Source organism: Tupaia chinensis, unplaced genomic scaffold (genome assembly GCF_000334495.1).
Source record: "Tupaia chinensis unplaced genomic scaffold, TupChi_1.0 Scaffold000362_1, whole genome shotgun sequence".
NCBI lineage: Eukaryota > Metazoa > Chordata > Mammalia > Scandentia > Tupaiidae > Tupaia > Tupaia belangeri.
Genome location: NW_006159859.1, coordinates 4496894 through 4522461, shown reverse-complemented (window position 1 = coordinate 4522461; position 25568 = coordinate 4496894). Strand labels below are relative to the sequence as shown.

The window sequence follows — 25568 nt, the reverse complement described above, 5'->3', positions numbered from 1 at the left end:
TGGTGTGGTGTTTTTTTTTTTTTTTTTTTTTTTAATCTACTTATTTCCTCCATGAGTAAGACAGATAGATAGCATTCCTCTCAGGGTTCTGTTGCCCTCAGCCAGACCCACATCATGGGCAGGTATGTGCACGGCATACTCAGGGAGGTCTCCAGTCTTGAACCAGGAACCCTCCCATGTGGCATTCCTTGTGGAACATCATGTTTTACCACTGTACCTCTGTCTTGCCCCTTCCTTTTTTTTTTTTTCCCCCTCCCACACTGGACTTTAAGAAGTGCCATGATCTGAGTTTGTACCCCAAAATGCATGTATTGGAAACTTAATCCCCAAGGTAGAAATGTTGGAAAGTGGGGTTTGAGGGCAGCATTTAGGTAATGAGAGCCTTGTCCCCCGAAATGGATTAATGCCATCATAGAAAGGCTGATAGAGGGAGTTGATTCCTTTTTCCCTTCCACCTTTAGCCACGTCGGGACACAACACAGCACACTCCTGGAGGATGTTGTGTTCAGTGTACCAACTTGGAAGCAGAGACTGAAACTCTACCAGATACAGAGCCTGCAAGAGCCTTGCACTTGGACTCAGAAGCCTCTAGAACCATGTAAAAAAATGAACATGTGTTCTTTATAAATTTTCCAGTCTGGTGTATTCCATTAGAGCAGCAGAAAATAGAATGAAGCGAGGAGAGAGAGAGGGAGAGAGAGAGAGCAAGCGGGCAAGCTGGTCAGTCACAAGTTCCCAGTCTTTCTAAAGGCTGGGTTCTAGGTCCAAGGGTACACTGGGAAAGCCTCCCAGCCTCAGTTGTGTGACACAGATCTCCTCATCCCATGAGCCTGTCAGACAAGGCTCCTCATTCCCATTGCGTGTTCCTTCTGGGCCTTGTTATTCTTTCAAACTGCAGGAAAATCTTGGTCAGAGCTATCTTGATCCATCAGAAATGTTTTAATGACAGAACTTCTAAAGACTTTCCACTTCTTTTCTCATGGGAGGGTATTTGGTGTCTATGCAAACTTACCTATCTCCACTCCAGTAATCAGCCATGCACATCAAGGGTTGTTACAAGAGGTCTCATGGTCAGGCCATATTAAGGTGCTGTTTAGGGCTGGCCCCATAGCCTAGTGGTTAAGTGAGCCAGATCCCACATGGCTGACTGTGGTTCTAATTCCAGCCTTTGCAGTTTGAAAAACATGCTGGGCATGTATGTGTGCATGCCCCTAATCCTGACAGATGTAAAAATGGAAAAGAAGGGATTGTAGTATGATTTCTACCTCTCCTCCCCACTCTTTCTCTCTGCCTCTCTCTGGCCAGTGCATATGCCCTTTGGCAATAGGGGAAAAAAAAATGATTCTGTTTTACCCTTCTGCTGGGATAGCGGATGTCTGTGCACCTTTTCTTTTAAAAACTACTTGGGATCCACCCAAATAGTATTTTGAAAAGACCATCCACTATGCCCCCTGCATCAAGGAAATGCTGTCTGCTACATGTGCCGATAGAAGTTCTTCCTTTCTTTCTATCCCACGAAACACTCTGCTATACCTGAAACTCCAATGTCGCAAAAGGCAGAGTGGGTTTGGTAACTTATGCCACATTCCTTTTTAATTCAGGCATGACTGAGTATTTCTGGAAGGTTAGGACAGTCGCTCAAAATAGGCTTATTTGCCTAAAAGAAGAGCCTTCTAAGAAAGAAGTAATTCAGCCAAATATATACAACAATCCATACCCTCAAGTTTGGTTCAATAACAAAAGATGAAGGAGGTGGTTAGGGAGGAAAGAAGGTCAAAAGAGGGAGAGCAAGCTGCTTGTCACTCAGATGGTCTTTCAGGACAACCCTATGGATTTAATTCCTGAGCCCAGAACGGTTTTTATTTACAATAAAGTGTGAATAAAAACCAAATGACCTGTCTCATGAAATTTCACAGACTTAAAACAAAACAAAACAAAATCATCCAGGTAGTGTTTTCCAGAGGAAAAGTTGGAAAGGAAAGTTTTGTCCACATCAGATACTCTGGTGAAAGTAACAGGGCCTTGACAGTAACAGGGGCTTCAGGATATCAAAGCTTGCCAGAGAAGAAACAGTGCTAAGTAGGAGCAGACAGTGGGCGAGCAAGTGCAGACCTCTCAGGGGCCTGTTGCAGTTAGCTGGGAGGAATTTTTGCAGAGCAGGTAGGAGAACAGCAAGAGGAACACTGCTCTGTGACTGATTTTATGACTCTACCCAGAACCCCAGTCTGGCCTGGGAACACAAGCTTAAAATATAGTTGAAGGTTAGATTTTCTTTCCCTGGAACCCCACAAGGTCTTTTGCATCCTATATGTTTTACAGATAGAAATGCTTCAAAAGCTATTTGGCAGGAATCCTTATAAATGAAAACAGCTGCCTGGGGGCTGAAGGGAGGAGAAATTTGGAAAATACTGTTGGGTAAGAATCGACGATTAAGAACTGAAGATGATTGCTTTGTCTACGTATTCACACCTGAGGTTCAAGGACCTAACAGGCACCTTCTGTCCCAAAGTTTTCTGACATGTGGAAATGTCAGTCTTCGAGAATACTGCTTGCAAATTTCTCTCGAAAAGTGCCTGTGCATCAAGTCCTAAGCTTAGGTGTTTTCATTATTTATAATTTAAACCAAAGAACTTAGTCATCTCTTTGTGATGATTTTAGCTAGTGTTTATTTTTTAAAGTAAAGCCCTTTGTTCTGTTTTTATTTTTATTTTTGCCTTTATATTGATTTATCTTTTAGAAGATTCTATCCTTTTTCTTGATCTGTTTATCTTTTATCTTTCCTCTGTAAATGAAGAATAGGAAAAAAAAAGAGACTCTCCTATGAAGAAAACCCATGGCCCTCAAAGTAAGACTGAACCTGTTTTTCTCTTAAAAAGTCTTTATTATTATAAAGGTAATAATCCTACTTATGTCAAAATTTAAAAAAAATATATAAAACATATGGGAAAAATCAAAATTACTACCAAATCAGTCCACATGGAAAATAATCATTATTAATGTTCTAATGAATAATACACTGTGTCTCTCCATGTAACTACATAGAGAGAGAAAGAGAAAGAGTAAGAGAGAGTGAGAACCAAACCTGGCCTGGTACAGTCCCTTGCACCAGTGCCTAAATGTTGTCACTGAGGGCAAACAGACAGATAAGCAAACTGCGTGTTTCAAAATTACCCATAACCCAGCAGCTCCACAGATCAAATTAACCACACAGGACAGCCCTAAAGATCACTCAGGAAAATTGCTAGAACCACACCGTTATCTTGTTTCCAGAGCAATTCAGAACATCTATGAGGAAACTCGTAAACTATAAAGCATTGCCATTGACGTACACAGTCATCTGATATGGGCCCCAACTCCTGAGTGGCTCAAAATGCCACAGAAGTGGGTGGGGAGTATTTCCACCCAGGGAGAGTCCTTTAACTCATTTTCCTGCATCTGATACTGGACAAAGTCTAAGTAGTTTTAATTTACCTTTATATTTGTAGGTTGGCACTCTAGAAAAATTCTAACAAACTTTTGGAATTATCAGTTGCTGGATCAGGGTTTGAGAAGGTGCTCTCTAACCCAGAATTCTCTAACACATGGAAGTACCTACCTTTGGGAATACTTGCTTACATCAGGATAAACTGACTTATTTTTCATCAAATCAGGAATTTAAGAACAAAACAACTTAAAATGAAAAAAAAATTATTAATGGGAAAGAGGATTAGGGCTGGTATTCCCCCAAAGACGTATAGGATAAGAGTGGTGTTCCCTCTTAGTGGCAAAGTAGAGTGAGTCAGACTTTGGGGTTATATAGTTCTGTATCAAATGTCACTCAATTAGGATTGTATAAGTATATTCCATGCAATATATAGAGCATAATTATACTAAAGAAGCATTTTTATTCAACTGAAATTCTTCTTAGGAATGCATCTTTACCTAGTGCTCATTCAATGAGCATTTATTGAGTGCCTAGTGTGGGGAGGGCACTTCTAGGCCAGGGCAATAGTGCCTGTTCTTGTGAACATTAAATAGTTAATCACACAATTACCTTCTTACTTTAAACTGTAATTAGTACAACAGAACAGTATACAGGGCTATGGGAAGAGGCCCTGTATCCTGTATCCAGAAAAGCTTTTTTGATGACTATGTTAATTAGCTTGATTGTGTTAATCATTTCACAATGGGTACATATACTGAAACATCACATCATACACCAGAAATACATATAATTTTGTCAACTACGCCTCAATAAATCTGGAAAAAAAAAGAGGCTTTCTTCAAAAAACTAACACTTGAGTTTAAATGCATAAATCCAAATGTGGGTACTTGGGATAGCTGAAACTCACAATGTCTAAAACCAACCTCAGTATTTCTCTCTCCCCTTTCCAATCTGTCTCTCAAACTTTAGTTGAAGGACATCAAGTGCCCATGTCAGAAACCTGGGAGTCATTCTGAACTTAATCCTGACAGTCACTCTACATCAATTCTTTTTATCAAATTTTGCCAGTTTGTCTTCCATATATTCCTTTAACTTGTACCTTGGCTTCACTCTTATTACCACTCCCTTACTGTCTCTTGTATGACTTCCTAACCAGTTAAATGCTGCTAGTTCTGCTCCCTTTAAACCTATATTTGACACTTGAATTAGAAGTTATTTCACTTCTCCACTTAAAACATTTCAGTGACTTCCTTTTATCCAGAGTCCAAGCTTTCATAAACTAGTTCCTACACAGCCTCCACTGTCTCATCTCATATATACTTGCCGTTTCCTGCACAGGCCATGGTGTTTCATGTGCCTGTGCCTTTATTCAAGCTTTCACCTTTGCCTGCCCAAGATCCCAAGAGGAGCACGGAGGAAAAGGGATCAAGGTGTGATCATCTACCCTGGGGGATGATTTCTTGCTCTCTGTCTTTCGAGTGAGCACACTTGTCCTACAGCAAAAATCTCATGAGACCAGCAGTTGGCGTAATGGCTATGTTGCTGGACTCCCATGTAGTTGATTGTGGTTCAAGTCCAGACCCAGTGGCTTAAACTCACATAAGGTGCATGTATGTGTGTGTCTCTTTCTTTCTTATTTTTTTTTCTTCCTTTTCTTTTTCTTTTTTTTTTTTTTTTTTGAGAGGCTTTTGCTATAGGGTGGAGGAGAAGGGATTGCAGAATGACCATCTCCTCTGGGGGGTAATTTCTCGCTTTCTGTCTTTCTGTCTCTCTCTGTCTGTCTGGCGAGTGCATGCACCCTAAAGCAAAAAATAAAAAATAAAAAATAAAAACAAACACCTCTCGAAAAAAAAGTAAAAAAAAAAATTAAAAATATTTAGCATTTTCTCTCAAGCTCCAGTTATAGAATACCATTAGCCAGCTCTCCAGACTGAGAAATTTAAAGTAAATGACCACACTTCCCTTTGCCTTAGAACAGAACCACTAGTGTGTGTGTGTGTGTGTGTATGTGTGTGTGTGTATGTGTGTAGAGGTTGTCCATGACAGCACCTCAGAAGCAGACTTAGAAGGGGAGTTCATTTTTTTCTTTAAAGAATTACTTATTTAACTTAGTAATTTCTTTTTTTTTTAATTTGACCAGAGAGTGAGAGAGGGAGAGAGAGGGAAAGTAAGAAAGCAAGTCACCAGGTCCAGGATCAAACCATGTGAAGAAGGTGTGAAAATCGTGCATATAGGCTATTTGTGGGGTAACAGGAAACCAGGTCAACCACGACTTCCTGTAATTTCTACTGTGACTTCTCCAAACCAACTGGGCTTCTCTGGACAGGAACCCAGGAAGCTGGGCTGAAACCACAGGGTAGCAAAGGGCCACAGAGAGCTCACAGTCTACCAGTCCAGGGGATCGGCCACAAGCAGACAGCCTAAAGCATTCTTAGAGGATGAAGCAGCTAGATACTTGGGCATACTTCGATCCTTATGCCTATTGCCACTCATAAATTCATTTTCAGCTTCTGGAAGAAAGTCACTCTGTACTAAACTGCACATGCTTATATACTTTATCCAGTTTCCACTGGCAGACATTGCGTTTGGCTTATGCAGACCCTTTCTCCATAATGACCAACCAGCTAGGCGTAGCCATGGAACATTATTTCTGGCTAATAGTATGTAAGTGGGATCACTCTTTTCCCTTCTTCCTGCTTAAAATATTAACTTGATAGCTGGAATCACAGCAGCCACTTTGTAACTATGTATAACAGTCATATATAGAAAAAGCTGTGAATCACAGACACTAACCTTGATGCTATCAAGCTGTCAAGCCAACACAAGCACGTACATGTGGTCAAATTTGTTATGTGACACAAATAAAACCCTATTTATTTAAGCCACTATTGCGGTTATGTTACTTTCAACCTTAAACTGTTCCTAAATGATGCAGAAAGTCCAGCTAGTTTCATTGAGTTATAAAGTGTTGATCGCTGAAAGTGACTTAATGTGCTATAAGTCTTAGACCTAAAATGCGATGTGGAGTTTGTTGAGTGGAGAAGTGAGGTCAACGGCAGTAGGCACCCTGCTTAATTATTCCTGGTTAAGAAGTTCTAGAAACTTTGTTGGCAAACGGTTGGTAAAACCTTTGGCAGACAGACATGCCTGCTAAAGCTGAAATATTTAGGGAAGTGATAGGAAAATTTTGCAATGTGGGAAAAGATCGGCTGCTCCTTATAGTCCTAGGAAATTCCTACCAAAAAAAAGAGAGAAATTGGGGTTTCAGGTTGTCCATTTTAACCTGAAAGAGTCTTTTCTGTTTATGACCTATAATCCAAGTTTGCTGGTTGTCTAATAATTCTGAGCCTTTCAGGTTGAAAGACAAAAACGAAAACAAAAAAGCCAAAGAGGGGAGAGACTGAGCAGAAGGTAATACTGGAATTAAAATTAAGCCTGATAACCCTGTCTCTTCCCAATACCTCTTATTAATCATTCTCTTCTCTTATGAAAAGATCCAGTCTGGCTACAAAAAAGAGATTGTAATCTCACGAGGTCACTGGATCATGGCTGAGGCCTTTGTCTTTGTCCCTTAGGATAAGAGGACTATGTAGAACAGAAAAGCCTGTTGTTAGGATGCAAACTCAAAGATTTGTCTAGGCAATATTCCTAACTATAGCTATTAGCCCAAGAAATTGACCAGAAACAAGTAACTTAAATATTGACTAAGTATTTTAGAAAGTAATATTTCAAAAGAAATAAAAAGGAAGCCTCTCTTTCTCTAGCTCTGTCAGCAGATATAAACAGGGACGCACACTGCCCCACCAGCAGCCAGGTATACCTTTGCATGAAGATAATCTTGCAGGCAACAGAGCAGAAAGATGTGCAGATGATATCACTGAGCTATTGACTTAACTAGCCCTGAGACTCAACTAACCTCTAGACTTCCTGCTATAGGAGATCATAGATTTCTTTTAAAATAAACCATTTTGATTTATTTTACTCACACTCAAAAGCCTTCCTTCTATCTGGTGTACTGCCACAAGAATTCTTTTTAAATCCTGCAGGGGAGAAAAAAATGTTCTTTCTTCTCTACTTATCTTTGGTTCATTGGCTGGGGCCTACAAATTTGACTAACAAAAGACAGATGAATAAGAAAAACAAACAAGTTTATTAACATGTGCCTGGCACATATATATGCAGAGGTACTCAGGGATTAATAATGTGAAGGGGCAGTCAGTGTAAGGATATACAGCATCCGAACAAAAGAAAAATAAATGTATAGAGAAGTGATACAAAAAAGGAAAAGAAAGGACTTTGAGTTTCTACGGATGGCAAATTGTGGGAAGGGATGAAGGAACTACTGAAAAATAAAGGTTCTTTTAGCAAGGTTTGTTAGGTAGATCCTTGTCTGTCTCTGGGCTGATAAGGGTCAGTCTCCAGTGCTTAATTTCTGTTCTTTATGGTGGAGAATGAGGGGAGGACATTCTTATAAATTTATGTCCTGTCTTTAGGAACATGGGAGAAGGCAGAAAGCTTTTCTTTCATCTGTTTCTTCTCAATTGTCTTCTGCTCAAAATAGTCAATATGCTAAAGAGTCCTATTTGGGATGGCACACTCTGTTACCTGTTAGCCTTGTTTCCTGAGTGTCATCTTCCATCTGGCCCACAAATAAGCAATGAATGAAAGCATTTATATTCTTAGGAATATTCAGATATGGTTGAACTGCCTCTTTAATGTGGCCTACTATGAAATGTAAAATAATATTTCCAACTTACAAAGATATTTACCCATGAAACAATTCCTCTAGCTATTGAAGACTCTGAGTCACATATTGCAGACACAATTAAAAGATAATGTCTGTTTTTGACTGCTTCTTCATGGGGTATCTAAATCTCTACAGTGCCACAGGTTTGTGATTTTTATCGACTCTTCTCTCTCTTTAGATTTCATACTAACTTAAAATTGAGGAGAGTTGCTTTTTCTCAGAAAGTGAATCTCTCTGATGAGTAACACCTAAGTAGGGGAAGTTGAGTTCACTCCCAAGCTCACTAATGCTTCCCTCCCACAAACCCTTCTGTTGTCTAACGGGAGAAATAGAGGAAATGTCAGGATGTATTATCTGGATTAAACAGCACATTACATTTTTGAGCAGTGGGAAATTAACCATTTTCTACTTAATTTAAGAAGCTGAATGTTTTCCTTATTATGTTTCTAGTTATTGACTTATTTATGATTTGGATAGAAATTTTAAGACCAATTTATACAGTCCAGAAATATTAAAATCCAGTGGAATGGTTAGGAGATGTATATTTGGAAGAATTTAGAAGAATTATTTACAGTGTTTTTAAAATAAAATGCTGCAAAAACTACAGACATTCATGGATAAAAGTGGACAATAAAAGAATGGTTTGTCTCTGTTTTGACAAAATAAGGGAGCATTTTGACCTGAAAACAGACTATTCCATAGAAGTGGAAAAGCATAAATTAGATCTCTCTCTGCAGCTACCATTCTTTCACATGAAGGAAAACACAAATTTCAGTCCCTGTAGCCTGACTAATCAATTTAAAATAGGTGTCTCTCAGAAAACTTATTGCAACTTCAATTACTAAGCAGTACTATTTCTTATCCATAAATAGTCTTACCATTTCACTATGGAATTTTTTTTTGGAAATTAAAGTAAAAATTTTATGTCAGGGCTGGCCCCATAGTGCAGCAATGAAGCACTGGGAAGAGGAAGCTGGATGCCACATAGTCCATTAGGTTTAAGTCTTGGTTGAAAAACACACCAGGCATGCACCTGCATCCAGGATCCTGACAGGATGGGGAACTGGAGGAAAAGGACTGCAGTGTGACCAGACCCTGTGGAGAGGTGTGCACACACTCTCTCTCATGCTTGTGCATACACCCTGTAGCATTAAAAATAATAATAAATCACTTTTAATATTATTTGAAAGACAGGTATGAAAATATAAACCCACATACGAAGCTCACAGATGGGATGATGATTTAAGAGGTTTTTCTTTGACTATTATCTGCTCAGCAGGGCAAACACAACTGTTTTTCTCTCCATTCTCTGATTGAAGGCAACAGCTATTTCAGATCTTTTTGGCCAAAATTTAGCAACATACAGGTAAACACAAAGTACAAAGTTATGGAATAGACTATACATCACACTAAATGTTAACTGTAATTATGAAGTACAAGCTGTCTCTGTGCCAATATAAATGCACATCATTTTTTTTGTCTGCTAACACACAGTGTAATCACACAAAGAAAACCATAAAAGAATTTTAACTATGAAGGGTAGCTTCAAAATGGAAGAGTGAGAACCAATGAAAAAACTCAAATTTTCATTTCTTTTTTTTCATTTCATATTATAGATACATATCAAAAGAAAAATATGAAGGAAACATGTCATAATGCATAGAAATCAACTAAACAAAAAAGGGGGAAGTTCTTTATTTTTATAAGGCTTTGGCTTTCTCAAAAGCCTGTCCTTTTAGAGAATATCTCCTTCTGTTCCTTAGAATCCAGGTACCATTTTTCTGAGATGCAATAACTCTTTCCAGTCAGAACACTAGAAAAAGGACATCTATCATTTTGGGGGGCCTTAATAAGAAAAAGTGAGCAATTTTCTAGGTAAATACGAATTTCACAATAACATAGTTTTGTGTCAGAACATCAGGTGTATTATTGCACACTTCTTTCTCTTCTACTCCAACTTCCCCTAACAAAACTCAACACTCTTCTAATTCCACATTATAACACAGCATTGCTTCATTGTAAGTATTTCAACACTAAATGATAAATTTGCATAAACCTAATACTGAATTTCATGCCACAAATTGGCAACTAAAAGGCAGATTTATTTATCCTCAATTTAATTAATCATGACATTTCTTGAAGAAATTTACATGTTGTCTTCTTAAGCTAGGGTCATAATCCAAATCTGTTTCTGTGAAATTTTTATATGAGACAAAAAAGTCATCTCATTGATCATCCTTTCCAATTTCCCCTCCCTAATATTACTAGTGGAACACTGACACCATGCAAATATAAAAGCCAACCATAACTTTCAATGGAAAAAAAAATTCTATTTTCTTAGAAATAACATATTGCAAATGACATACCACTAAGTGATAACTATGTGCCAGGTGCTATGTGCTGTAGACAATAACAGGCAAAATCCCTGCCTTCACAGACACAGTAAATGAATGAGAAAATTGGACAGCATATTGGAAGATGATAATGCACTATGGCAGGGAGAGAAGCGAAGAAAGGAGCTCCTTCACCTCAGAGTAACCAGCGTGGGCTGTGTTCACACCAAAACCATGAAGGTGGACTGGGTCATTACTGAGAAGTACTATGTGCAATAACTTCCACATGAACAAGTGCATGTGTGAGGGGATTGCTATTATTACCAGCAAGAAGCTTGCAACAAGATAGGAGGCTATGTCATATATCTGACTGAGATCAGAGAGGCCTGGTAAGAGATATTTCCATGGGTACAGAAGGTGCAGTGTAAAATGCAATGCTCTGCAAGGCTTACCCACATGGGAAGGTTGCCAGTTCACATCAGAGACCTTTCTAAGTACATCCAAGACATGTGCCCATGATTCAGGGCTGGCTGAAGGCTGAGTATGTGGATTGCGGTGTCAAGATTCTATAAAGGGTGCTATCTCTCCCTCTGTCTCTCTTGCTCATAGAAGAAATAAATAAACTTTAAAAAGAGATTAAAAAAAAAGTAGTAGTAGTAGTAGTAGTATCTCCATCAAACTCCAGGAAGAGGAAAGAAAAGGGAGAGAAAAAGGAGAGATAATTATGTTCCTAGGCCTGGGTCAGAAGTACATCCTGACACAAAGGAAATGCTGAAGCTTTAGGACTCTGGCAGTCTGTACAAACTGCAGGTCTCTCAGCCTACAGCTGAGATGAATTTCGAAACACCACGTGGAGACACTGAATCTGTGTACTAGGCTCTAATATTGCAAATAAACCTGGGGCAACAACAACAATAAAAAGGCAGGGAAAGAAGATAGCTAGTTACTCAGATAAGAAGAAAAGGTCTGACTGAGAAGACAACATTTGTGCAAAGAATTGAAGGTGAGGGAATAAATTAAACAAATGTTTGGGTGGGGAGCTTCTAGGCAATAGCAAATGCAATGGCCCAGAAGCTGTCAGATGTCCTTTTGTCCAAAGAACACACAGGTAAAGTGCAACTAGAGCAGAGTAAGATAGGAGAACAGTGGGAAATGACATTACTCAGGTCAAATGAGGGGAGCCTTGTAGTCCAGTTAATGACTTTGTCTTTGGCAAGATGAGAAGCCACTTAAGGATTCAGGGAAGGTAAAGAAATTTGATTTAGATTTTAGGAAGATGACTCTGTCTCCTATGTGAAAAGAGGCTTATAGAGGATCAAGAACTGGAGGAGGGGGACCAGTTAGGAGAATTACTACAATATTTAAAGAAAAGATGATAGTGGTTTAGACTAGAGTGGCAGAGGTAGCTCTGGCTAGAAATGGTGGAATTAAAATGAACTAAGATGGTAGAACAAGTAAGATTGTTTGATAGGCTGAATATGGGGTACAAGAGGAGACAAAGATCATAGTACATTTTTGTTTGATTGATCAGTTAGTAGAATACATGATTTCCATAAATGAGATAGGGATGACTATGGAAGAAGCAGATTTGGTAAGAGAAACTGAATTTGACACTGATTTAAACATATCAAATTTTATGTCTCTTATGCTTCCATGCAGAAGTGTATGTTGATATGAAACTAGCATATAAGACGGGAGTTTAGTTAGAGGTAGGTGCTAGGTAGACAAAGTTAGGAGTTATAAATGAGCATGGGTTTATACCAAGGGGGACAGATGAAGTTCCCAGCAAGTACATGTAGAAGATACACAGAGGAGAGATTCAATATTTGAATCCTGGGACACTTCCACAAATGGAAGCTGGAAAATGAGGAGAAAACAACAAAGGAAACTGAGAAGGAGCAACAAGAAAGTGAAAACTGCCAACAGGGCACGCTGTGTAGGCCAAGGGAAAAGTATTTTGAGGAGTGAGTACACACATGGAACTGATAGGTTGAGTGAGACAGAGAATTAGAAATAATTACTGGCCTGGAAACATGGTAGCTAATGGTGTTAAATGGTGATTAAATACATCTGATTCAACCATATAATAAAACATAATACTTACAAAATGATGTTTTGTAAATATTTCTCAAAATATTTTACAAATGATTTTCAAGTTGTAATATAAAAACAAATTGCCAAGAAGATGGATTATTTCCTAATTATATTTAATTGTGAAACCATTTTCTGTGAGAAGAATTCAGAAGAGTCTTCATACTTAGGAAAACACTATTCTGTAACACTGAAAAACAAGTGAAATGAATAAACCAGATTACAAAACAGTATGTACAATGTAGTGATAATTTTCTTTTTTTCTTTAAATTTGCTACAGGGCATGTGCACTCACTGGAGAGAGAGACAGAGATAGAGAAAGAAAGAAAGTGAGAAAGCATCCCATACGTGAGAGGCCATGATGCAATTCCTTTTCCTCATTTCTCCTCTTGGAATTCTGGTCATGCACACACAGGTGCCTGGTGTGTTTTTTAAGTAACAATATCTAGGACTTGAACTGCACAGTTAGCCATGTGGGATTTAGTGACCTTAACCACCATCTCACCAGCTGGCCCATTTTTTTTTTTTAATGTTTATTCCTTGCACAGGCTGAGTGTCCCTAATCTTAAATCTAAAATGCACCAAAATCCAAAACTTTTTTAGCACTAACCTTATGCCAAAAGTAGAAAATTCCATACCTGACCTTGTGATGGGTCACAGCCAGAGAGATGCAATGCAAAAATATTGCATAAAATTACCTTCAGACTTACATGTATAAATTGCATATGAAACATATATGAATTTTGTATTTAGGTGTGGGTCCCATCCCCAAGATATCTTATTCTGTATATGGAAACATTTCTCCCAACATCTGAAATCTAAAACACCTTTGGTCCTAAGCATTCTGGATAAGGACTATTCAACCTGTACTAAAAAAATACTAGAAGTACACTAAATGTTGAAAGTAGGGATATAGGCAATTATATATTCTCTCTGTGTAAATGTGTGTGTGCTTTAAATTTTATAATAAACTTTTGTTACATTTGAATTCACAAAATTATAATATTTGAAAAGAAATTTCAGGTTAACACTAAATCATTAACAGTAGTAGTCTGTGAGTGATGTGATTATGAACATATTTAAAAATTTTTACTTCACACTTATCAAATGATCTCTAATAAAACATTTTAAAAACATTTTTAAAGGCTCACTTTCTCTCCTAACTTAACATCATCTCTGAATGAGGTCATCACTCACTTGTTTCTTAAGACCCTGTTCACTAGATATTCTTATTGAGGAAATTTTGACAAAAGAATTGACTACTATTATCCTTAATTCCTATTCAGGAAGGAATTTGTAGGAGCTAAATATCAGTACCCAATAAAAGAGATAGCCCTGTCTCCTTGAAGTTTACAATCTTTATGGTGAACATTAAATGAATAAAAACAAGTAAATATTTTATTATAAGTTATGAGAAAGTCAGTCTTCAGACCTGGAACCAGACCAACCTGGGGATCCCAGACCTGGCCCACCTGCCAACCCTGGCAGCAGACTTGGCCACTTGTGGACTCAGGCAGATAGGCAGATACCCACCCATGGAGCCAGCTGGCCTAGAAACTCTGGCTGGATGACTGCTTAGGGCCTTTTCTTTTTTTTTCTTTCCTTTTTTTTGGAGGGATTTTCACTGTAGGGTGCATGCGCTCGCCAGACAGACAGAGAGAGACATAGAGACAGAAAGCGAGAAATCACCCCCCAGGGGGGATGGTCACGCCGCAATCCCTTCTCCTCCATTCTCCTCTCGGGATCTTGGGCACGCACGCACACGTGCCCGGCGTGAGTTTTAAGCCACCGGGTCCGGGACACGAACCGCGGTCGACTACGTGGGAGTCCAGCGACATAGCCATTACGCTAACTGCTGGTTCCCAGGGCCTTTTCTTGACAAAGCCATTATTAAGACTCAAAGAGGTGATGACTGACTACTTCTTCAAATATATCGGCGTCAAAGCAAAGCTATAAAGCACCAAAAGATTTGGGGAAACATGATACTATCGAAGAAACAAAAAAGAAGCTGCAGTAACCAACCTATGGTAATGGAGATATACAAATTACTTTAAAAAATTTAAAGTAAGTCTTCAAGATGTTCAGCAAACTACAAGAGAAAATAGACAACTAAACAAAAGCAGAAATACAAATAAAAAAGAAATAAGAATTTCAACAAAGAAATTGTAAAAAGAATTAAACAGAAATCCTAGAGCTAAAGAATACAATGACTGAACTGAAAAATTCAATAGAGAGAACTTCAACAGCAGACTCAATCATGAAGAGGAAAAAAATCAACCATTTGAAATTACACAGTTGGAGAAATAAAAAGAAAAAAGATTAAAAAGAGTGAGAAAGGTCTATGGAACCTATGGGATACCATCAAGTAAATTGATATAAATATTATGATGGTCTCAATAGAAGATGAGAAAGAGAAAATGTAACAAAAGTTTATTTAAAGAAATAATGGCTGGAATTTTACTATAAGAGACAGAAAAGAAAATTCAGATTCTTGAAGCCCATATAACCCAAAATAGGTTTAACATGAAGAGGTCTACACTGATGCACAATATAATTAGTTGTCAAAAATATATAATTAGTTGTAACAAGTCAAAGATAAAGAAGAAATTTTGGAAGTATCAAAAGAAAGGAGATTAACCACATCCAAGAGAATGATTATAAGTTTTCAATAGACTTCTCAGCAAAATCCTTTCAGGACAGGAAACAATGGAATGATATATATTCAATGTGCTGAAAGAAAAAAAAAAACTGCCATCAAAAATGCTGTACTAAAGGCAAAACAGTCCTAAAAAAAAAAAAAGATATAGACTTTTATGAAAAAAAAAAAAAAACACCAAAAATAGTGATTTTGCTAACACCAGCCTTACAAGAAAATTTAAAGGGAATTCTTCAAGCTGAAATGAAGGGATGCTGAAATGAAGGGATCTTAACTAAAAGCATAAAAACCCATAAAAATATAAAATTTGCTGTAAAGGTAAGTAAGAATTGGGTTGAATTTGGAATAGTCTATGTTGTAATGGTGATTTATAAGTAATTTTTTAACTGTTGTATAAAATTTTAAAGAAAAGTACTAAAACTAATTATAGCAATAACTGTTAATGGATACACAATATATAAAATATGTACTTGTGACATCAATAACATTAAACATGGGGGGGAGGAAAAAATTTTGCTTGTGGTCAAAGTTAACTTATCATCTTAAAATACTGTCATAACTATAAAATTCTTTATATAGACTTAAGTTTCTTGGTAACCCCAAAGGAAAAAAACATGTAGTAAATATACAAATGATAAAGAGAAAGGAATCAAAGCATACAACTAAGAAAAATAGTCAAATCACAAGGGAAGACAGAAAAAAACAGGAACAAAGAAAACAAGGCACTAAAAACAATCAGAAAACAATAAACAAAATGTTAATAGTAAGTCCTAAATTATCCATAATTACTTTAACTTTAAGTGGATTAAACTCATCAATCAAAAGAAGAGTGGCTGATCAGACGAAGGAAGAAAAAAATCCAACTGTATGCTGTCTGTAAGTGACTCATTTTAGGTTTACAAACACACACAGGCTGAGAGTAGAGTGACAAAAGAGATATTCATGCAAATGATAACCAACAGGGATCAAGAGGGCCATATGTATATCAGAAATAATAGAGTTTAAGTCTAAAAATTGTCAAAAGAGACAAATAAGGTCATTACAAAGTGATGAAGGTGTCAAGTCATTAAGAGGATATAACAACTCTAAATATATATATATATATATATATGAACCCCAGATCAGACTACCTAAACATATGAAGCAAACGTTGACGGGACTAAAGGGAGTAACAGACAGCAATCCAATAATAATTGTAGTCTTCAATACCCACTTGCTATAATGAATAGTTTATCCAAATGGAAAAATCAATTATGAAAATCAGACTGCAACAACATTATAGAACAACAGACCTAATAAACATATATAGAACACTGCAGCAGAATTCACTTTCTTCTCAAGTGCATAAGGAACGATCTCCAGGAGAGATCACATGCTAAGTCACAAACCAAGTCTTAACGTACCAACATTAAAATCAGGCTGACCCCATTCTGCAGTGTTAAGCGCTATGCATAGAAAAGCCTGATCCCACATGGCCAACTGTAGTTTGAATCCTGGTCCAAGTGGTTTATAAAACATTCAGGGTACATGTATGTATGTGTCCCACATCCTTATGAGATGAAGTAGGGAAAAAAATGATTGTGGTATGACCATGCCCCACTGGGGGATGCTTCTCTCTATCTCTTTCTCTGGCAAGCACAGACACTCTTGGACAATTAAAAGAGAGAGAGAGAGAGAGAGAGAGAGAGAGAAGACTGGGACCAGCAGATGTATAGTGGTTATATCGGTGGACTCCCATGTAGTTGACTGTGGTTCAAGTCCTGGACCCGGTGTCTTTAAATTCACACCAGGCACATATGAGTGCATCCCCAAAATCCCAAGAGGAGAATGGAGGAGAAAGGATTATGGTGTGGCCATCCCCACTGAGGGATGATTTATCACTTTCTGTCTTACCGTCTCTGTCTGTTCAGTGAGCACACATGCCCTACAGCAAAACAATCTCTGTTTCTAAAAAGAAAAGAAAAAGAAAAAGAGAGAGAGAGAAGATTAAAATAATTCCAAGTATCCTTTCTGAATAGAATGAAACTAGAAATTAATTACCATAGAAAAAGGGAAAAATTACAAATATGTGGAAATTAAGCAATATATCCTACTACCACCATTGGGTTAATGAAAAAAATCAAAAGAGAAATTAGAAAATATCTTGAGAAAAATGAAAACGAACACACACATTCTAAAATGTATGAGATCTGGCACAGGCAATAATAAGAGGGAAATTTATAGAGATAAAGCCTACATTAATAAAGAAGAAATGAGGTCAGCCAATGGTGTAGTGGGTAAGGTGGCTAGATCCCACATAGCCAAATGATGGTTCAAGTCCTGGACTTGGTTGCTTGAAAAACATACCAAAAACCCTAAGGGAGAGAGAAATGGAGGAGAAAAGATTGTGGCACGACCATCCACCATAGGAGGGAGGGGTACCTTCTCACTTTCCCTCTCTTTGTGTCTCTCTTTGGTGAGTACACATGCCCTTTGGCAATTTAAAGATGGAGAGGCAGAAGAAATGGCTAGCCCTATAGCATAGTAGTTAAGGGAGCTAGATCCCACTGCCAAGCACATTTTGAATACTGGCCCTGGTGTCTGAATAAACACACTGATTATGCATGCATGCTTAGGGAGAAGGGATGCAGGAAAAAGGACTGGGGTGTAACCATGCCCCACTGAGGGATGCTTTCTTCTTTTTCTCTCTCTGTCTCATGGGTGCACTAGTGTGCAAGTACATGTTCCCCGATGATTAAAAAAAAAGAATAAAAGATCTCAAGTAAACAACCTAACTTTATATCTCAATAAACTAGAAAAAGAACAAACTAAGCCCAAAGTTGGCAGAAATATGAAAATAATAAAGATCAGAGCAGATATAAATAAGAAACAACAGAGAAAGTCATAAAACTATGAGTTGGTTTTATTAAAAGATAAATAAAATCAACAGACTAAGCAAGAGAAAAAGAGGACTCAAATAAGTTAATTAAATTGAAAGAATTATTAAATTACTAAATCTGATGCCACAAAAATAAAAAAAAATAGATCAATAGGGACTATTATGAACAACTGTACACCAAGTTAGACAACCTAAAAATATATGGCTAACTTCCTAAAAACATACAAGATATAAAATTGATTTCAAGAAATTAAAAGCTTGAACAGACTAATAATAAAGGAGATTAAATCAGTAATCAAAAACTTCCCAATAAAGAAAAGTTCAGGAGCAGAAGGCTTCATAGGTGAATTCTACACACTTAAAAAAGAAAAAAGAAAGAAGAAAAAAAACTTTCTTAAACTCTTCCCCAAACAAGAGTCCAGTGAACTCATTGTATGAGGACAGCATCACCATAACACCAAAGCCAGACAAAGACACTACAAGAAAAGAAAACTACAGGTCAATTTTCCTGACATACATGGGTGTAAAAATCCTTGACAAAATATCAACAAGCAAATTAAACAGCACATTCAAAGGTTCTTACACTATGACCAAGTGGGATTTATCTCTGGGATGAAAATGGTTCAATGTATGTAAATCAATGTGATGCAACACATTAACAGAATGAAGGATAAAAATTATGATTATTTCAATAGATGCAGAGAAAGTATTTGACAGAATTCAATACATTTTCATAATAAAAACTCTCTAAAAATTATATATAGAAGGAACTTAATACAGTAAGGCCACATAAGAAAAGTTCACAGTTAGCATTAAAACCATTATATAATGAGTAAAGTAGCTAGCTGTATGTGCACAGGTAACTACTGTGTAAGGGAACAAAAAGAGGGCAGCACATTCCCTGTTTCAGCAAGTGGCTTTAATGCTGTTGCACCTTCAGAGTTTCCAAGCAATCAGTCTTTTAGGTTAAATCTTCCGATTTTAAATGTTGGCTTAATTAAAACAGAAAACAAACAATCGCCATAAGGGCTAACATTTACAGGTTATCATATGAATCCTCTGACCTAGGTTTTCTGCTTTTTCTGCCATGCTCTGCTATTTAATATCCAAGCCAGAAGCACACACAGAGCTGTTAACTTGCTACCTAATATTAAGTATAAGCTAGGCCTGGTTATTTATAGGCATCATGTACTTTTTTGGGCATTCTTCTTTTCTTCAACTATTGCCACATTTATACAGTACTTGTTAGTATAGTTACTTATCTTAAGAAATATTTTTCAAGCATTCAGACCTAATTGTATGTTGAAAGATGCCATTTTCATTTATTACTCCAAGAAAAAGTGTTAACACTTTTTGTTACCTAATGTTTGTGACCTAATTAGAAGATAACCAGCATCAGAAATAGTAATTAAATGCCACGTAGTATCCTTTATTAATTAACAATGGAGACGACCTAAAATTGTTACCTGTTTATTTCATTCTTGTTAATTATAATAATTCAATTTTTATGTATTTTTATGTTAATTGTAACAATACAATGTTTTATATGCACTGGTTATATATTAAATATTTAGAGATAAATCTACCTGCATTTTGAGATATATATTTATTTCATTATGGCTATAAACTAAAATCACATGGCATATATTCAAACTACAGCTGTGAAGCTAGAAAATATTAAACAGCTTTGAGATATAATTTATATACCATGTGAGTGCACAACTAAATTTTTTGTTTTTGTTTTGTTTTGTTTTGTTTTGTTTAGGGAGATTTTTGCTATAGGGTGTATGTGCTCACCAGAGAGATAGAAAGTGAGAAATAACCCCCTGGGGGGTTGGCCGCGCTACAGTCCCTTCTCCTCCATTCTTTTCTTGGGATTTTGGGCACACATCCCAGCATGAGTTTTAAGCAGTAGGTCTCGGACTTGAACCACAGTCAACTACATGAGAGTCCAGTGACATAACCATTATACCATCTGCTGGTCCCCTAAGTGGTTTTTTAAAAATATTCTCAGATTTGTACAGCCATTGTTAATATTAAATTTTAGAACATTTCATCTCCCCAAAAAGAAACCTCATACCCATTACCAGTCACTCCCAATTCTCCCTTTCCCCTAATCCCTGGAAACCACTAATTTACTTTCTGACACTATGGATTTGCTTATTTAAGGCATCTTATATAAATGTAATCATATGATATCTGACCTTTTGTGATCAACCTCTTTCAGCATAATGTTTTTAAGGTTCATATTTGCTGTAGAAAATATCAGTGCTTTGGTCATTTTCTTGCCACGAAGTATTCCATTGTATGGTAATATCACATTTAATTTATCCATTCAACAGCTAATGAGAATTTGGGTTGCTTCTACTCTGTTTATTAAGGATAATGCTGCTATAGGACCAGCAGTTGGCATAAGGGTTATGTCATTGAATTCTCATGTAGTCAACTGTGGTTTGAGTCCCAGACCTGGTGGCTTAAATTCATGCCAGGCACATGAAGAAGTATCTCACTGTGGTTTGGTTTGCTTAGCAACAGAACTTTATTCTTCCTCTTGCGCATATTGTACACAGAAAAGATGGGCTATTTTTTTTTTTTTGTCTCCCAGTACATTCACTTCAAATTCTCAAGAATTTTATTTTGCACGTTCATGCTGTCTCCCATCATGCTCATCGATTCTTTTAAATAAAATTACTGAGGGATAACACAAGGGAAATTCTTGGAGACATCAGAGTAGACAAAGACTTCTTAAATAAGAGACCCAAGCACAGGCAATGATCCCAAAAATAGATAGGTAGGACTATATCAGGTTTAAAAGCTTCTGCACAGCAAAAGAAACAATATTTTGAGTGAATCAGCAACTCTCAGACTGGGAAAATATATTCACAAGTTATACCTCAGATAAGGGACTGATAACCAGAATATACTGGGAACTCAAGCAGTTTTATGCCCTCCCTCCTAAAAAAAAGGTAAACCCAATTAAATAAGCTGAACAGACAACTCTAAAGAAGACACACAGCCAGCCAAAAAGCCTATGAAAAGAATGTTCAACAATCCTTATCATAGAAAGATGCAAACCAAAACCACAATGAGATACCACCTAACCCCACTCACAATGGCTAAGATTAAAAAATTAAAAATGAGGGACCAGAAGATGGTGTAATGATTATGTTGCTAGACTCACATGTAGTCAACTATTCAACTCCCGGATCCGGCAGCTTAAAACTCACACTAGGCTTGTGTGCGCACATGCCCAAAATCCCGAGCGAAAAATAGAGAAGGAATTGTGGCACGGCCATTGCTCCTGGGGGGTGATTTCTTGCTTTCTGTCTGTCTCGCTGGTGAGTGCATGTACCCTATAGCAGAAATCTCTCTCTAAAAAAAAAAAAAAGAAAAAAATTTAAAATGGTAAGTGCTGGTAAGGCTGTGGTGAAAAGGGAACTGTCCTACGCTTTTGGTGGGAATGCAAATTAATATAGCCATTGTGAAGAACAATATGGAGGCTCCTCAAAGACCTACAAACAGATCTATCATATGATCCAGCAGTTCCATCCCTGGGTATCTACCCAAAGGACAGGAATACACTTGGTTGGAAAAACACTTGCACATGTTTATTGCTAAGACATATTAAATTATTGCACATATTCACAGTTGCCAAGACACAGAACCAACCCAAATGTCCATGAACAAATGAATAGATTGGAAAAGTGTGAAACATATAACTATGGAGTACTACTCAGTCAAAAAACAACAAGATCCTGGCATTTGATAGAAATTGGACAAATATAGAAGATTTACTGCTAAGCAAAGCAAATCAGACTATGAAAGAAAGGCACTGGAAATCCCCACTCAATATATACTGAATGTCCACACCCTATGGCAGAAATTGAAAGACTGGAAGATATGAAAGCATAGAGAACAATTGTGGATACTAGAGACAGTGTGGGAGGAGAGTGAGAAATGGGAGAGAGAGAGAAGAAGGGAATCAAGAGAAAAAAGAAAGAAGTAAAACGTTTAAGGGACATAAAAATGGAAAATTATCTATTGATGATAACATGTCTGATAGTATCTTTTACTGGACTAATATGCAGTGCATTCATGGTGGGAAAATTCATTTTGCATGTTGTAATGTTATACAGTCATTGAATATATAAATATAACATTAACAATTCCTCACTTCAAGAGAAAGTAAAATTGTTAAGCATTATTTTTTTGCCTACTGCTATATCTAAAACATTTCATGATTGCTCTGGTTCAACAAGCAGCCATGCTGAGTAATTACTCCTTCTTTTAGAGACTATATTCACATCTCAACAGAATAAGTATTTTTCTCCAAGAGTTCATGGTGTTGCCTTCATGATGTTACCATATTCAGAATAACAAAAATGTAAGACTGTCCATTGGAAGACTGTCCATTACACCTCCAACATCTAGTGTGCCTCTGAGATGGCCCCTGGGTTATACGTGGGGTTTCCTCCCTCTTCTTAAGAAATAAGAGATATTAGACATAATTGGACTTTTTGGTATGCTTCATTTATTATTATTATTATTTAAAGTTTACTTATTTCTTCCATGAACAAGCTCAAGAGGGAGACAATACTCCCAACGGGGTCTAGGTGCCATAATCTACCTGTGGCTTCAGGGCATGTTTACTTGCTGTCTTCTCTACAGCATTCAACAACTGTACTCACAAGTCAGGCTTATTGAGAACTGATGTCAAGTAATCTGACTCGACTCTACTAGTCTAAGGTGTGGGAAGCAGAAGATCCAACCCCATCAAGTACAGAGGTCTGGGCAGGTTTGTCTGCAGACAATCTTGGTCTAAGGCATGAAATAAACTCTACAAGAATCCTATCATCTTCAAGTAAGGAGTCCGGAGGTGTGTGCCCAATAGCTTGGTCAATGACAAGCAAGAGAATTCAGAAGGAGGTGCATGTCCTAGCCCCTGTGGCATACTGATAGCATGCTAGCCTGCGGAGTTGGAAGCCACATGATGAGTATGGGTTCAATCCCTAGCACTGTGGGCCTGAAAATGTGCCAGGCACTTGCACTTGTGCCTAGGATCGAGGTGGGCTGGAGGACTAGAGGAAGAGAACTGTAGTGTGACCGAGCCCTGTGCAGGGTAACTTTCTTTTTCTCTCTCTTGCATGCATACGTGCATATGCTCTACCATGCATTTTTTAAAAAATGAAGTACATATTTACAAATTTAAAAAAACCATTATATATGAGGCAAACATAACTCTAAAATTAAACACCTATGTATCTATTTCTGGAAGGTCTACTGGAATAAAAAGTACACTTACCATGAGGTGATGGGAAAGCCTTTCCTCTCTTCCTAGTAACAGGAGCTACAGATGCATCATATTTGTAGAGGCTGGTTCCTCATCCCATCTCCATGGGTAGCATGAGTGGGTCTTCAAAGGTGTGTTGATTTGCTTGAGTTTCTCCTCTTCTCTAGCATTACTGTCTTCTATATTTTTTTTGCCTTGATCTGCAGAAGTGTAAAGTGAAATATATTAACAATGGTTTCTATCTAGTAATATTACAGTTGATTTTTAAAAATTTTTTAGCTTATCTGCATTTCTCAAATTTTCTATAATGAATATGTATTTTATAATTAGATGGTATGTTATAAATTTTAAAATATCAAGCTAGAATCTTTAAAATATATATTATTTAAGGGATCAGCAGATGGCATAATGGTTATATGGCTGGACTCCCACATAGTCAACAGTGATTTGAGCCCTGGACCTGGAAACTTAAAACTCAACACCGGGCACATATGCACGCATGTTCAAGATTCCGAGAGGAGAATGGAAAAGAAAGGATTGTGGTTTGGTCATTCCCCCCTCTTTAGATGGACTTTCTGTCAATGGCACATTCAAAACCACTGTAGGAGAAGAATAACTCCGAACAGAGAACTTAGGAACAAGGTTAAGCAAGAAAAACACTTAGATGTATAGAAGCTTAATTGACAATGCATAATAATTTTAGCTGTACAAAATGTTAATAAAAGTGTTTCTCTTGGCAGAGAGAAAGCTAATATTTATCTGTAAGTTGTAATGTTAAATTATTAACATATGAAGGAAGTAAAGTTCTGGCTGTATAAAATAAATGTAGCTATATAATCTGTTTCTTTCTTTACTATTTTGCCATGAAATGAGATTAAAAGGTGTGAAATGGGATGGAGGGATGTGGTGGTTAAGGCGCAGGACTCCCACATGACCAACTGTGATTTGAGTCTCAGATCAGGCAGCTAGAAAATCATGCTAGGCAAATGTACATACTGCCGAAAATCCTGAGAGGGGAATAAAGAAGGGATTGTGGTGTAGCCATCACTCTGGGAAGGGGAGGTGAAATGAATGAGGTAAATTGATGTGAAAGTACTTTATAAACTTGAAGTACTTTGCAAATTTATTACTATTACTGTCAGAAGACTTTCGTATTCTACCTCTAGCAACTGCTGTGTGATTTGTCATAGAGGTCTCTTATTTATACAAAAAGTAAATTTCCATAGGGTTTGAAGATACTCCCATTCTCTTCACATTTAAGTAGTGAGGTGTTTTGGCTGCCAGTGCAGCTAGTGCAGTACGTCCACATCAGCCTTAGAGCACTGCACTCCTTATAGCATAATGCAGCTGAAATCCACAGTGGATGTAGTCTTTTCTTTACTTTGGAGGTGGGAGAAATTTTAGGAAACATCAAGGGCTCTAGTACTTTTCTAAAAACCCCAGAAAGAGATTCTAAACCATGAGCAGAATCCAGCTTTTGTAGCTGCTGTGTGAATTCAGCTGCTACAAGTTATTGTGTATGGTAGTATGTTTTACTTGCTTGACGTGCAATGTATTTATGCTTTGAGAATACATATCATATACTATAAAGATGTACAGTGGTTAAACATAAATTTAAAAAAAAATCCTGAAGTTTCTCTAAGTGTTGTTTACATGAAGGTGGGTGATTCTTTTCCTGACTATTAGCTATCACAGACAAAATGAGGCAGAGTAGAAGGCACAATCTAATTTAACCTACTGTGTGAAGGCTAATGGGCCTAGAATTTAGCACTGCTATTTTACATAGGAAATAGATGAGATTATGATGGGTGGGGAGGACTTGAGTTTTCATTCTAACTTCACTAGTTAGAAATAGTGATTCTGAGCAAGTCACTGAACCTTTGCAGACATCCTATTTCTTATAAGTAAAATGTGACTCAAAGAAATAATTTTAAAACACTTTGTAAAATTAAAAGTGCCAAGGGAATAATTCTTTTATCCCAAAACATTATGAATATAATTAAGTTTACCAGCTGGAAAAGTGAGCATGCACAATGAAGACTTAACTGTGATCAAAGACAGGTTTATGGAAGTGGTATTACGTTGTGGAGAACGATAGGTCTGATAGAGACAAAACAGGTCACCAACCTCTGCCTGGAGAAATACAGAT

The 25568-nt window shown here is 37.2% G+C and overlaps 1 protein-coding gene across 5 annotated transcripts in view; it reads right to left on the bottom strand.

Annotated features, from left to right (window-relative positions):
* ADAD1 (adenosine deaminase domain containing 1) overlaps positions 1 to 25568 on the bottom strand; it is a 155110-nt gene that overhangs the window by 72970 nt on the left and 56572 nt on the right. For all 5 annotated transcript variants that reach the window (XM_006153125.3, XM_027773679.1, XM_006153126.3 and 2 more), the window contains exon 13: positions 23432 to 23619. In XM_006153125.3, coding sequence (XP_006153187.1) covers positions 23477 to 23619 — 143 coding nt within the window. In that variant the 3' untranslated portion in view covers positions 23432 to 23476. Of the gene's footprint in view, positions 1 to 23431; positions 23620 to 25568 lie in introns of those variants that run through there.